Consider the following 13,168-nt stretch of genomic DNA (forward strand, 5'->3'; position numbering starts at 1 on the left):
TCACCAGGAAGGTGATACGGTCTACAAATACCAGAGGATTTGCTTTATAAGGTCAACATGGCGAGTCTGTGCTTCATAACCATTGGCATGTATAACACCTGCCTGATGGGAGCTAGTAGTAGTAGTAGTAGAATTGATGTTAGTATTATTTCTCTATCTTATGTGATTTATTTTTGTATTATTGTCATTGGTCCTGCTTACCACAATTCACCCATTGTCAGAACTTTGACATACAGGAATAGATAGGAAATTATTTAAGTCTCTTAAGATTGGGACTGACCCTCAGTTTATATGATGTCCCTTCTCTGGCTTTCTCACATTTTCTGATGTCGCAGAAGTCCTCCTAGCTGCTAGTTTGCATACTTCTTTTCCACAACAATTTTGCTGAGTCTTTCCCATAAATGCCTGCTTGCTGACAGGTTCTGGGCAGAGCTCAGAGTTACAAAAATGAAAACCAACAGACCTTTCCTGGATTTTGAGCTATCCTGGGTTAGTGGTTGAAGCAAAGAGTAATCAAATCTTAACATAAATATGTTGTTGTTGAGTTGGAACCGACCCATAGCTGACCCTCAGGCTGGTTTTCAGAGGCACTTAATCCTATGGGATGAAATTGTCCATCCTTCTCCCAAGGAGCAGCTGGTGGCCTCAAACCCATGCTTTCGGGATTGCAGTGCAGCATTTGCCACTAGGCCACCAGAGCTTATATATACATATATATAAAAATAAATAAATTATGAAGTGGAGGCTCCTTATGCCAGAAGAGAATTAGGGCATGTAGCCTTGCCTTGGAGAAGTCAAAGAGGACTTCCTGGAAGAAGTGTCACTGGAGCTTAGATCTGAGGTGTTAGTGTCTGATTCATTTACTGAGTGCCCATATGTGCCAGTCACCCTTCTAGAGAGTTCTGGAAACCAACCAATTCCTCCCACTTGAATAGGGTACAAAATAATGAACAAGGTCATTCCAAAATGGGGTAAATATCGCTAAGGAAATAAACAGAGTTAAGATGGAGTAAGTATCCCCGAATCTGCACCTTTTCAAAACAAAATCCATAAACACATGTAATCGAGGCTGCCACCCTTCTCCAGGGCGGCAAGCGCCTTATCACTCTTTCACAGAAGTTCAGCAAGTGTACACGTAGGACTCCTTCCAGCAGCCCAGTAAGGTCAGTAGTGGCAACCGGGTAGTTACTGAGCGCTTACTGTATGCTTCAGGCAACCTAGGAGTTAGGACTAACTGGGGGTTACGACGCTTACCCTTCGACATTGCAATGGCAAAAGTGTCTGGGTAAGTTATCCAACAGGTCCACAACTGCTCTGACTCTCTATCTAGTCCAGCTCTTGTAGGAAACATCAAGGAGTACAATCTGTCCAACAGCCCCTCAGGTGATCTACCTGAATAGGGATATTATCCCCATTTTGCAGATGGGCAGGATGATGCTCAGCTAGAAACTGGGAGGTGGCCCATGTAGCGCCATTCAGGGTTTAGGGTCCCCACCCACGCCCCACTTGCGCCTTGAATCCCTATCCCGACCTTGAACCGCTACCCCTCGACACCCCCAGCCCCCTCCGCACTCGCCGGCCGTGGCTCCTTTAAGAGAGTCCTGCCAAGCAAAGCAGGAAGGGGGCGGTGCCTGGGCCAGAGATGGATGTACATACGACTCAATGGGAGAGGCTATTTTGGCAGCAGCGACCAATGGCCATGGTGGGGGCGGGGCCGGGGCCCGAACCTGGTTCCCGAGGCGAGGCGGCCGCGGCTGGGGGCGGGGAGGGGGGGCGCTGGACCCCAGGTGGGGGTCCCGGAGCCAGAGGCACGTGTCCTGAGGCGCCAGCAGGGTCGCGCTGGCCAAGGGTGCTGCCTGGGCTGGACCAGGCCGGCGTGGCAGGGGCCGTGGGCGATGGGCGGGGCGGAGGACGCGGGCTGGGGGCGCGTGGGGGTCTGGGTGGCGAGGGGGCGCGGCCGGGCAGAGTTGGGAGGACCGGGGGTTACGAGAGCCGGTGGGGGCTACCAACAAGAATCGCGCAAAGCCGGGGCGCTCCTGGGGTGCGGGGGTCGGGCCCCTACTAGTGGCGTCAGATGGGTGGAGGGGCATTGGGGGTCCCGTGGGGAAGTTGACGCGAGGCTAGGCCCAAGTAGAGAGTGTTTGGGGAGTACAGAGCGCTGTGAAATGGGGAGGGGGGCGTTTGGGGACACCAAGGTGTTTATAGGACCAGGGAGTGGCTGGAGGGCTGCCTGGCCTGGGCCGGGGGCGGCAGTTGGGGCGAGGGAGGCCGATTTGTGTAGACCACAGGGACTTGGTGGGGACAGAATCAGGGAAAGGGGACCTGAGCCTTATCCACACAGAACAGGTGAAGGGTTGGAGGTAAATACTGTGAGGTAGGATCTTGACTCCCCACCTCCTGGGACTTTTGGGGCCTGGAGGCCTGAGGAGGTGGTTCCTCTTGGCACAGCCAAAGCTGTAGGATCCTTACAGGCCTGGGGCAAGAAAGGATCATGAAATGTGGCATCAGAACTCCTCTATCAGGGGACCTGCTGTGTTGGGGGTCAGGAGGCCTGGAGAGAGAAGGGACATCCAAGCTGGGGCTAGACAGGGTTTCTGGTGTGGGAGGGGGCCATATAGACTTCAGGGTTCAGGATGAGAGGGCATGGAATTTTGGGGGCAGGGTGTATAGCAAGAGGTGGGAAGGCCTAGGAGAGAAATTCTTTGGGCTTTGAAAATAGCCTTCTGAAGGCTTTCGTTTCACCCAAGAAAAATCCCACTACCACTTTCGGGATTTCATCACACAAAATCCTAGGGTTCAGGAGCTGTAGGTTCAAACCTCACCCTTGCTAACTTACTCTGTGACCTTGGGCAAATGACTTTTCCCCTCTCTAGGCTTGAGTTTCCTTTTCTGGAAATGTGTATATTTGTGGGGGGTGTGATGCATCTGCTGGGGTGCTTAAGGGGACCAAATTAGCTCTAATAGTGAGCCACATGCCCAGAGCTAAACACATGATTGATAGATTCTTGCAACAGCCAGGTTCTTTGTTAAGTTCATTGTACAGATAAGTAAACTGAGGATCTGAGACACTTTGTGGGTCAGAATACTGGAGAGGGTTAGTGGGGTTCTTACTCCCCATTTCTTCCCCCTGACAGCATGGCATCCTGTGCCGAGCCCTCTGCCGCAGGCCCGGATCCCACCGCCTCACTGCCTGCCAGAGTCCTGCCACTGGAGGACTTTGAAGTGCTGGATGGAGTGGAGGACGCAGAAGAGGATGAAGAAGAGGAGGAGGAGGATGACCTGAGTGAGCTGCCGCCACTGGAAGACATGGGGCAGTCCCGACCAGAGGAGCCAGAGCAGCCTGGGGCCCTGGCCCGCGAATTCCTGGCCACCATGGAGCCTGAACCCACACCAGCTCCAGCCCCCGACGAGTGGCTGGACATCCTGGGTAAGGAGCAGATCGCCCTAACCGCTCAGCTTTAGAAGTGACCTTGACCTAGGGCTGCTGTCTCATTTCCCTACTAGTACTGTGAAAAGAGGTCACAGCCATGGCATTTACAACCCACTTAATCATCTCCCCAAAATCCCCCATGAGAGACTGTATCCCTATTCACTGTTGCAGATGAGGGCCACAGAGCAGCACCCAGGTGTCCCCAGCCCCCATCACATTTTCTCAGTAACTTCTTGCCAAGCGCAGCCACCCAGAAACGTGTCCAGAGGTCAAGCCGGTCTGAGGAACCGCCCATTTTCTCAAGGTCTCTACCAGCTCATGGTGTTTCTCAGTGCCCTAAAGAGAAGTCTTGTAGGCAAGAAGCCCTTGAGTCTACACACTGTGGCTAGACCCCTGGTGCTCTGTCCCAGCCACATTGGATGTTAGAGGAATGGTATTTGGGTGGGTGGAGGAGGTCAAGACACTGAGTCAAGCTAAAATCTGTGCACGTAGCTGCATTAGTTTTGTCAGCTGCACTAGTGGTATGTCCATGGTGCTACAGCAAGTGGTACTTGGTGATGGTTATTTGCCACTGACTTCACCCCGCCTGTGTAAAGTAGAACTGGTGCTATCTGAGATTTTCAAGGCCATGACCTCATAGCAGCAGATGGCCAGGCCTTTCTTCCACGGTGCCCCTGGGTAAATTCTAACTGCCAGCCTTTTGTATCTTAGTGGAGTGCTTACCCGTTTATACTGTCTGAGGACCTGAGTTGTAGCATAATACTAAGAGCATATACTCTTTTGATGAATCAGGGTTGTTACTAACATTACTGCAGCTGCTAACAAAAAAATACGCCTGCTTCTAAACAATAGTGCAATATTATGAGTACAAATATTGGAGCATAATAACTGCCAAGTTGATTGTTGAGGTGATTCTGACTTGTGGCACCCCTTTTCTGTCAGGAGAGCTGGGCTTCGCAAGATTCTCAATGATGATTTCTCAAAAGATGAGTGCCAGGCCTTTTTCTCAAGATAATCTCTTTTGTGTACCATGAGTCAGAACTGACTCAGCTGACCCCCCCAGTGGGTTTTCAGAGGCAGTTAATTGCACGGGAGGAGATTGTCCATCCTTTTCCCACGGAGCAGCTGATGGCCTCGAACCCTATGCCTTCAGGATTGCATTGCAGCTTCTTGCCACTAGGCCACCAGAGCTAATAATAATACTGAGCCAGGCCTCTACGATCTCTTGAAATACAGACCGTCTGTCTGTTTATCTATATATGAATGATATGCTATATATATGATATGTAATAATATGTATATATTTGTTGTTAGGTGCTGTCACATACAGCTAACTCATAGTGACCCTATGAACCACAGACTTGAACCCCATCCTATTCTGTACCATCTTCATCATCTGTGACACATTTTGCAGTCACTGTGTGTTCATCTGACCGAGGTTCTTTTCCCTCCTCCGCTGACCCCCTGCATGGTCTGTATAGATATACATAATCCTACTTATCTTGCAGATAAGGAAACTGAAGCTCAGTTGCCTGAGGTCCCATAGTCCCCCAATGCCTCTGTCAGAGTGTGGGAAGCTCTTTTCTAAGGATTGTTGTTACGTGTAGTCAAGTCAGATCCAACCCACATAGATAATCTTCTAGCGAGTTTTCAGGGGCAATGAATTGCACAGGAAGAGATTGCCTGTCTTGCTCCTGCAGAACAACTGGTGGATTTGAACCACATGCCTTAGACTTGGAAACACAGCTTCTTACCACTAGGCCACCAGAGCTTTCTCTCTCCCCTAGGGATAGATACTCTTAACTTTTCCACTCCTTGTCTGAGAAAAAGGCTTATTCTGCCTGTTTTCAGCAGCCATTCTCTGAGGTCAGAACTTAGCCTTCTGTTTTCCAGTTGAGGAAACTGAAGTCCCAGGAGGGGCTTTGATTTGCTCCTCAGCGCCTGGGTGCAACTCTGCCAGTGAGTTTGCCGTTGGTGCTGAGAACTGAAGCAACAGGGGTCCCTGGGGGCTGCTGGGTCACTGGTCTCAGATTGGATGCAGGCATGTTTATGTCCGGGAGCAGCAGTTAGGACCTGTTTGAGATGCGTGGTCTATTCTAGACTAACTACGTGTTAGTGTGCACATGTTGTTGGTCTCCTGTGCTCCGCAGGCTAGGTCCTTGCTTCATCGGGACCCCATTTTGTGGATCCTTTACAGTGTCTGGGGAGGGAGAGGACTGTGTGTTAGGCTAATTGCCTGCCCTTTCTGAGACTCCATTTGTGGGCTCAGCTGGGAACAGGGTTTGAGTCCATCCAACACCAATACGGAAAACAGGCCTGGTAAGCTACCCCTGAAAAAAATGAACCAGTGAAAACCCTACGGAACACAGCAGTTAGATCCTCCGCTGATCCTGGGTGTGACCTAGGAGCAGGTAGAAACTCGGTGGGGGGGGCGGGAGTTGTATGTTATGTGATGTCTCTATGAACTAGGCCAACTTGACAGTACAGCAGCCAACAACAGGTGGTGTTTGGAGCCCTGGATAGTGAAGTCCATGCACTTGGTTGTTAACTGAAAAGTTGGAGGTTGACATTCATGCAGAGGTACCTCAGAAGAAAGGCCTGGTAATCATCTGAAAAATTGTTATAAATGCTATGGAGCACAGTTCTACTTGGACATAAGTAGGGTCGCTGTGCGCTGGAGCTGACCTGATGGCCGCTGGTTTTGGTAGCTCCTTGGGGCATGGAAGAAAACTCCAGCAGAGGCAGCTGTCAGGGGGTCTCCTCAGGAGACGTTGGGGGCTGATGGTGTTTATGGGGAGCCTGTCAGCACTGTTTTAACCTGAACCCAGAGCTCTGATAGAGTCACATTTGCAGTGCTCCGTGTGCATAGTCTACTTAGGCTGTTGACCCGAGGCCCTGACCATGCTGGGCAGATGGGCATTTCTCAGACCTTAGTTTTTCTTTCTTTTTGTTCACTTTATATTGTGATTTGAGTGTAAGTTTGTAGAGCAAATTGGTTTCCCATTCAACAATTCATACACATTCTATCACATGACACTGATTATAATCCCACATGTTAGCAGCACTCTTCCTCCTTAGTGCCTGTGTTTCTCATTTCCTCTCCCTCCCTTCTGAGCTTGATCCCACTGCAATGCTGCCTCTTTTTTTTTAAAGTGCTGCCCTTTTGATCTTGTATGGTTGACGGTTCTAAAGGGTTGATTTCTTGCTGTTATCGATCACTGTATAGATCTGTCCTTTGTTTGGCTGAAGGTTGAGTCACCAGGTTTGAATTCAGTCCCAGGCTTTGGGGAGTGACTCAGACCTTAGTCCCAGGGGTTTCATTAGTCTTTGTCAGATCAGTGACTCTGGTCTGTGTTTGTGATTTTGAGTTTTGTTCCACAGTTTTCTCCCACTCTTATTTGAGGACCTTTTAGTGGGATCTCTTTTAGAGCAGTCGGTGGTGACAGCCAATCTGGGGTCAGTCTTCACCTTTCTTTGCTCCGAACAGAGTGAGAGCAGTAGTTGCCCCTTCCGTGGTCACTGACAAGACTCAGTGCTGCTCACCACCATAGGCTGTGGAACCTTGTAGACTGTGTGTGACCATTGCCCTCAATGCCTCCTGAGTCTATGGGCCTGAGTCCCTAAGCCTCCTAAGTCACTGCATCATGATGTTGGAATATAGCTGATTTTTCAGACTCTGTGCCCTGTTTGTTGTACTGTATGCTAGGATCTACTTAAAGCTGGTACGGGATACATGTATCGAAAGACTGCCAAACCTGTGTAGTCATGGGTGTAGTCTTGTTCACCTAGGACTTTATTTTTTTTTAGTTTATTATTAATTTCAATGAAAATTTACAGAGACTTTGCATTTTCATTCATTCATTGTTGTACTTTTCTCCCCTTCCAACCCTCCCCTCTAGTACACTACCCTCTTGGAAAAGTAAAAGACAAATTCTTTCATTGTTTTACAGACCCTCTCCCACGTCCACTCCACTATGCAGCCTTCGCTCTAGACTCCTGTCATGACAAAAATATCTAATCACATATCCTTTTTAAACAGTTTTCTCCCTCATCTGTTTCAATGCAGTATACGTTATTGAACCCATCTTTCTCAGTCTCCTTCCAACCCTGATGTCAGTCCTGTTTTACAACAGTGACACCGTGCAGTATTTGTCCTTTTGTGACTAAGGTATTTCACTCAGCATAATGTCCTCCAGGGTCAACCATTTTAAATAATATTGCATGAGTTGCTTGTTTTTCAATGCAGCATAATATTCCTTTGTGTGAATATACCACAGCTTCTCTATCCATTATTTTGTTGATGGGCACTTAGGTTGTTTCTAACTCCTTGCTATTGTGAACAAAGCCACAATAAACATGGGTGTGCATATATCTGCTTGGATGTCAGTTATGGTCTCTTTGGGGTATATTCCCAGTAGTGAAATTGCTGGGTCAAATGATATCTCTCTTTGTAACTTTTTGAGAAAGCGCCATACCGCCTTCCACAGGGGTTGCACCATTTTACACTCCCACCAACAGTGAATAAGGGTCCCAGTTTCTCCACAACCTCGCCAGCATTTGTTGCTTGCTGTTCTGTTAAATTTTGCTATTCTGACTGGGGTGAGATGATATCTCATAGTTGTTTTAATTTGCATCTCTCTTAGAGCTAGGAATTTTGAACATTTCTTCATGTGCTTGTTGGCCATCTGAATGTCTTCTTTGGTGAAGTGTCTGTTCATATCCTGTGCCCATTTTTCTGTTGGATTATTGACCTTTATCTTGTTGTGGTGATGACTTTTCTTAAAACATCATTAGTGCTGTCAGCTTTTTTGGTTACATTCTGGTAAATGGCCTCTGAAATTGGTCTTGTTAGCCCCAGTGTCCAGTATGGGGCAATAGGAGCTTGCAGCTTGTGGTCACTGGTCCAGTGAGTGGCAGAGTGTTCATTCAAAGCTCAGTCTGTGCCTCACAGCTAGATGGGAGGTTGGCTCCCTGTCTGAACTTCCCAGTGACAAGCTGCACCACTTTAAATCCCCATAGGGAATGGGCAGCTGAGGAAGAAGACGCTGGTCCCAGGCCCACCTGGCTCCAGCCGCCCTGTCAAGGGCCAGGTGGTGACTGTTTGGCTGCAGACGTCTCTGGAGAATGGCACGAGGGTGCAGGAGGAGCCAGAGCTGATGTTCACCCTGGGCGACTGTGATGTCATCCAGGTGGGTGCCGGGGCGGGCCGGGGGCTGGGGCCGGCCCGGGCCCTCTTGACCCTCTACTGCCCCACTCCCTAGGCCCTGGACCTCAGTGTTGCGCTCATGGATGTGGGGGAGACCGCCATGGTCACCGCTGACTCCAAGTACTGCTATGGCCCTCAGGGCAGGTGAGACGTCCTCCTCCTGCCCCGCCACCCACCCATTTTACAGGAGAGAAAGCTAGGACTCTGGACCTGTATCTTGGGGCCTAAAGTCCTGGCTTGAGTTATTCCCTGTTCTACAGGGAGGGGGCCTCTGCCGCTAGGGATGTGGTTGGGGGATACCAAGGCTGAGTGTCACCCCCACCCCACGCCCCCCAGCAGGAGCCCCTACATTCCCCCCAACGCGGCCCTGTGCTTGGAGGTGACCCTGAAGACAGCGGTAGATGGGCCTGACCTGGAGATGCTGTCGGGGCAGGAGCGCGTGGCCCTGGCCAACCGCAAGCGAGAGTGTGGCAACGCCCACTACCAACGGGCTGACTTCGTGCTGGCCGCCAACTCCTACGACCTCGCCATCAAGGCCATCACCTCCAGCGCCAAAGGTGCCTGCCTACCCTGCCTCATGACTGCGTCAGCTCGTCCCCCCCTCCACCTCTGCCACTGCACCATCTATCCTTAGTGCCCGGCAAACTCAAGCCACCACCTCAGGCTTGGATTGTTTTAGAATATTCCAAAAAGATTAAGTGCCTAACAGCCCCTGACCTTGAGGTTAAGAGCTGTTCCAGGCTTGTGGTGTACGCCAGACCAGTAGGGTATACAGAGTACAGGTGGCACTAGGGTCAGGTCACCCTAATTGATGTCTGTGCCCTATAACACTGAGGTTTCATTTTGTTGATGACAATTTGGGAAGGGTAGCTGTGGCTGATGGTTTAAGGGTCTTGGCTTGCTTCAGGTTCTCTAGCAAGAAGGTTTAGAGTTCCCAGCTACTTTACCAACCTTCAGTGCCTGGGCCAGCCAGCCAGTTAGAACTCCCCTTCTCTGGCCGCCTTCCTCCTCACAGGTCACACTGGGCAGCTGGGATGGGTGTCAGCCTTGTGGCCTCACAGGGAGGTTAGACCGCAAGTGCCTGGGGTGGGCTGGGGCCAGTACCGCGTGGTGACAGACCCCTGCCTGCAGTGGACATGACGTTTGAAGAGGAGGAGCAGCTGCTGCAGCTGAAAGTGAAGTGTCTGAACAACCTGGCAGCCTCGCAGCTGAAGCTGGACCACTACCGTGCAGCGCTGCGCTCCTGCAGCCTCGTGCTCGAGCACCAGCCCGACAACATCAAGGCGCTCTTCCGCAAGGGCAAGGTGGGTGCCGCTCTGTGGGGGCGGGCCCCTGGTTCCCGCTGGTGGGGACGCAGAGACAGACGGGCATAGGGCACGAGCGGGCCTTCAGGGAGCCCGTGCTTGAACTCAGACCCTTGGGTTCTCTGACTCTCCCACACTGCTCCTGTAGTCCAGTACTGATACTGACTGCCTCTTGCATATAATCCTCCATGGCTCCTCTCTCCCTCGGAGGAAACTGTGTCACCACCATCTTCCCCCTCCTGTTCTCACCTCTTTGTTTCACCTCCTGCCTTTCTGCCCTTCTTGCCTGCCAGCGTCCTCTCTAGTACCTCGCCAGGCTGCTGCCCATCCCAGCATCTCTGTGACTGTGCCCTCTACCCGTGCTCTGCTCACATGCGTGCATGCACGCCTCCCTCACCACTTACAGTCTCTGCTTGGATGTCACTTCCTCAGATCACCTCTCTGCCACCTCACTGAGCGCAGCACCCCCTCTCACTCTGCTTCAGCCTCATTCGCATGTTTCCCATGTCACCATCTGACAGGCAACCCACAGGCTGTCACACATTGTGTCCTGCCCCACACTGGAAGGCAAGGTTTTGCTTCTGTACCCAGTACTGCTTGTCTATCCTGTGGACAGGCCTGGCGCACAGTGGAGAGTCCCAGCATCCTCTGCTGCTCACAGCTAGCCTGTAAGGGGGTGTAGTAAACAAGGAACAGGGGGTATAGTAAACAAGGAATTGAGGCACAGGTACTGAGGTACCCCGCTCTGCTCTGTGCACAGTCTGAGCAGGAGCTCTGTGCAAAGTTCTGCAGAGATGGATGGAGGAAAGTGCTGCTCTGTTTCTAAAGAGCTTAAAAGGGCAGTAGAGGGTGTCTGCTTTCTTCGCCCTGCTTGCATTTGGGTTATTTGGTTAGGGGTAGCAGAAACCCAAGCAGTTTGGGCAAAAGCAGGTATAGATGGCTCACAGAAGTGCCAGCTCTGGAGTATTGGGTTTCAGGCACAGCTGGATTCAGGCATTCATATGATGTGAGACACTCTCCTGTAGGCTCCCCTCTTTGATTGGTCTCTCTGGGTAGACAGACACCCTCTCCCTGCAAAAGCTCTTGGCTACCAACCTCCCCATTTAGCAACTGCCCTCATTGTGGTACAAGTCGAGTCCAGGACTGGACTGCCATTGGTTGACCTGTGCCACGTGCAGTCACCATAGCTCAAGCTTGGGGAAAGTCCAGTTCATCTCTTGAGACCAAGATCAGGACAAGTCACTGACCAGCTAAGAGGGCAAAGGGGAGGAGGGACTACAGCTCAGGCTGAGACAGATACAGGGAAGGAGCAGGGTCCCAAGTGACATGTCCCTCTCACAGGTGCTGGCCCAGCAAGGCGAGTATAGTGAGGCCATCCCTATCCTGCGGGCTGCCCTGAAGCTGGAACCTTCCAATAAGGTAAGCTATTCTACAGTGTGTGCTAAGTCTCTCTGGTCTGCAGTGGCCTGCTTGTGCCATGTGGGCAGTGAGTACCTAGCAGTCCCCAGCCAGCTAGCTGGGACCTGCATGACTTCCCAGATAGGCAGTCTGCACTGACCCACTTTGACACCTCTACCATGACTGGTACCCATATCTGTGGTCTGACTTTTCTCCTGGCCACCTCACCCCATCCACTTTGCTGACACTAAGAAGGGCAGAGCCTGGCCCTTGGTTCCTGTGGCAAGTCTGATAGACCTGTGTGACACAGTGGGTCCAGCCTCCAAGTGACCCAGCTCTCAGAAGGGCATCAGCCCCAACACTGCCAGTTGAACTGGGCCCCCTCACACCCACCTCCCCTGCAGACGATCCACGCAGAGCTCTCGAAGCTGGTGAAGAAGCACGCAGCCCAGAGGAACACAGAGACTGCTCTGTACCGGAAGATGCTGGGCAATCCCAGCCGGCTGCCTGCCAAGTGCCCTGGGAAAGGAGCCTGGGTGAGCCTCGGACAGCAGACCCCAGAGAGGGGGTGTGACTGGAGATGGGACACCAGGCAGAGGGTGCAGGCTGAGATGGAAAGGAAGACTGGTGCAAGTATCGGGGCTTCTTCATCCTGTAGACATGCATATCTTTGGCATTTGGCCATTCTGCATGATGCTGGGACACTGAATCCCATCCCTGTGTTGACCAGTACCAGGTAGAAGGTGGGCTTCAGGCTGGAATGCCTGGAGGGCAAAGGAGGTGTCCTAGAGAAGGAGACATTCAATCTGGGTGTTGGCCTATGAGTAAGGGTTTACCAGGAGGCAGGGGAGGTATGCTTAGGCAGTGCTTTGCTAGGATATCTCTTCAGGATGTTGGGAGCTGAAGTCCCAGAGGCGAGCTTTGGCTGCCCTTCATTTCCCATTCCCGCCTCTCTCTGCTTTTATCCTCAGTCCATCCCTTGGAAATGGCTGTTTGGAGCGACTGCCGTTGCCCTGGGGGGCGTAGCCCTCTCTGTGGTCATTGCTGCCAGGAACTGATAATCCAGATGGCTGCCATCCCCCTCTGCGCACCGTGGACCCTACCCCACGCTCCCCAACTCTCCCGGCCCCCATCCATTGCCCTTCCTGGCCCAGCCCTCTCCTCCAGGTTGGGGCAGCAAGGTTTGGGGGCCACGTAGCCCAGCAAGCAGGAGGGACTGCAGCCCTCAAGGAGGAGAATGAGGTGGGACCGGGCCCAAGTCCAGCCCGGAGGGAGGGGCCCTTAACCCCCAGACCCTAATCCTGCCCTTTCATCCCCTGGGTCAGTTCTCCAGCCAGCCAGCCTCAGTTTCTCCTTCCCAACAGGCCTAAAGGCAGCCCTTCCCCTGACTCATCCTTCCTTGAGTTCCAGCCCCTTCTGTCCTGCCCGCTACCCTCTGTCCAGGCCCCTCCACAGTGAAATAAAGCCTCCCACCTCGCAATCCATTGATTCCACAGTCTTTTTCCATGGCCTTGTGCAGCATCCAGGGTCACAACCCTGTGAACGTGGCTGAGCCAGGACTCTCAAAGGGAAGCACCTCTTGTCAGCTTACAACAAACTGCTTTTCAGAGGGGAAACGAAGGCTCAGGAAAGCAGGCCTCCTTGAAGGTCACGCCTGGCCCTACTCATCATCACTCATCTTTCATGTCCTGTTATCCTTAAAATAGGGTCCCTGCTCACATCATCTCTCTCAGTAAGGTTGCAGTTGCAGCCTTGGAGGAAACGGACAATGAATGTGGGCCATGAGTGCGCTTAAGGGGTTCTGAGAGGGTCTCGGCAGGGAGCTGCTAC

The 13,168-nt window shown here is 51.9% G+C and overlaps 1 protein-coding gene across 2 annotated transcripts; it reads left to right on the top strand.

The window, feature by feature from the left end:
- Positions 1-1,724: 1,724 nt before the first annotated feature.
- On the top strand, positions 1,725-12,573 carry FKBP8 (FK506 binding protein 8, 38kDa). Of its 2 annotated transcripts, XM_006885877.1 has the most exons (9): positions 1,725-1,820; positions 3,123-3,427; positions 8,450-8,619; positions 8,692-8,780; positions 8,973-9,193; positions 9,768-9,940; positions 11,282-11,359; positions 11,743-11,874; positions 12,310-12,396. In XM_006885877.1, exons 2-9 carry the CDS (start codon positions 3,136-3,138, stop codon positions 12,394-12,396), a joined length of 1,242 nt encoding a protein of 413 aa, XP_006885939.1. In that variant the 5' UTR covers positions 1,725-1,820; positions 3,123-3,135. The 2 variants fall into 2 exon arrangements, with proteins under 2 accessions (XP_006885939.1, XP_006885938.1); XM_006885876.1 differs by lacking the exon at positions 1,725-1,820 and having other exon boundaries at positions 3,120-3,427; positions 8,976-9,193; positions 12,310-12,573.
- Positions 12,574-13,168: the final 595 nt, after the last annotated feature.

This window comes from Elephantulus edwardii, unplaced genomic scaffold (assembly GCF_000299155.1).
Source record: "Elephantulus edwardii isolate Elephantulus edwardi_28Jun2011 unplaced genomic scaffold, EleEdw1.0 scaffold00045, whole genome shotgun sequence".
Lineage (NCBI taxonomy): Eukaryota > Metazoa > Chordata > Mammalia > Macroscelidea > Macroscelididae > Elephantulus > Elephantulus edwardii.

Coding starts and splice junctions, on each gene's coding strand:
- FKBP8 (XM_006885877.1), top strand. CDS start 3,136: ATGGCATCCTGTGCCGAGCCCTCTGCCGCAGGCCCGGATCCCACCGCC. Junction 8,781..8,972: donor TGCTATGGCCCTCAGGGCAG/GTGAGACGTCCT, acceptor CACGCCCCCCAG/CAGGAGCCCCTACATTCCCC. Junction 11,875..12,309: donor GCCCTGGGAAAGGAGCCTGG/GTGAGCCTCGGA, acceptor TTTTATCCTCAG/TCCATCCCTTGGAAATGGCT.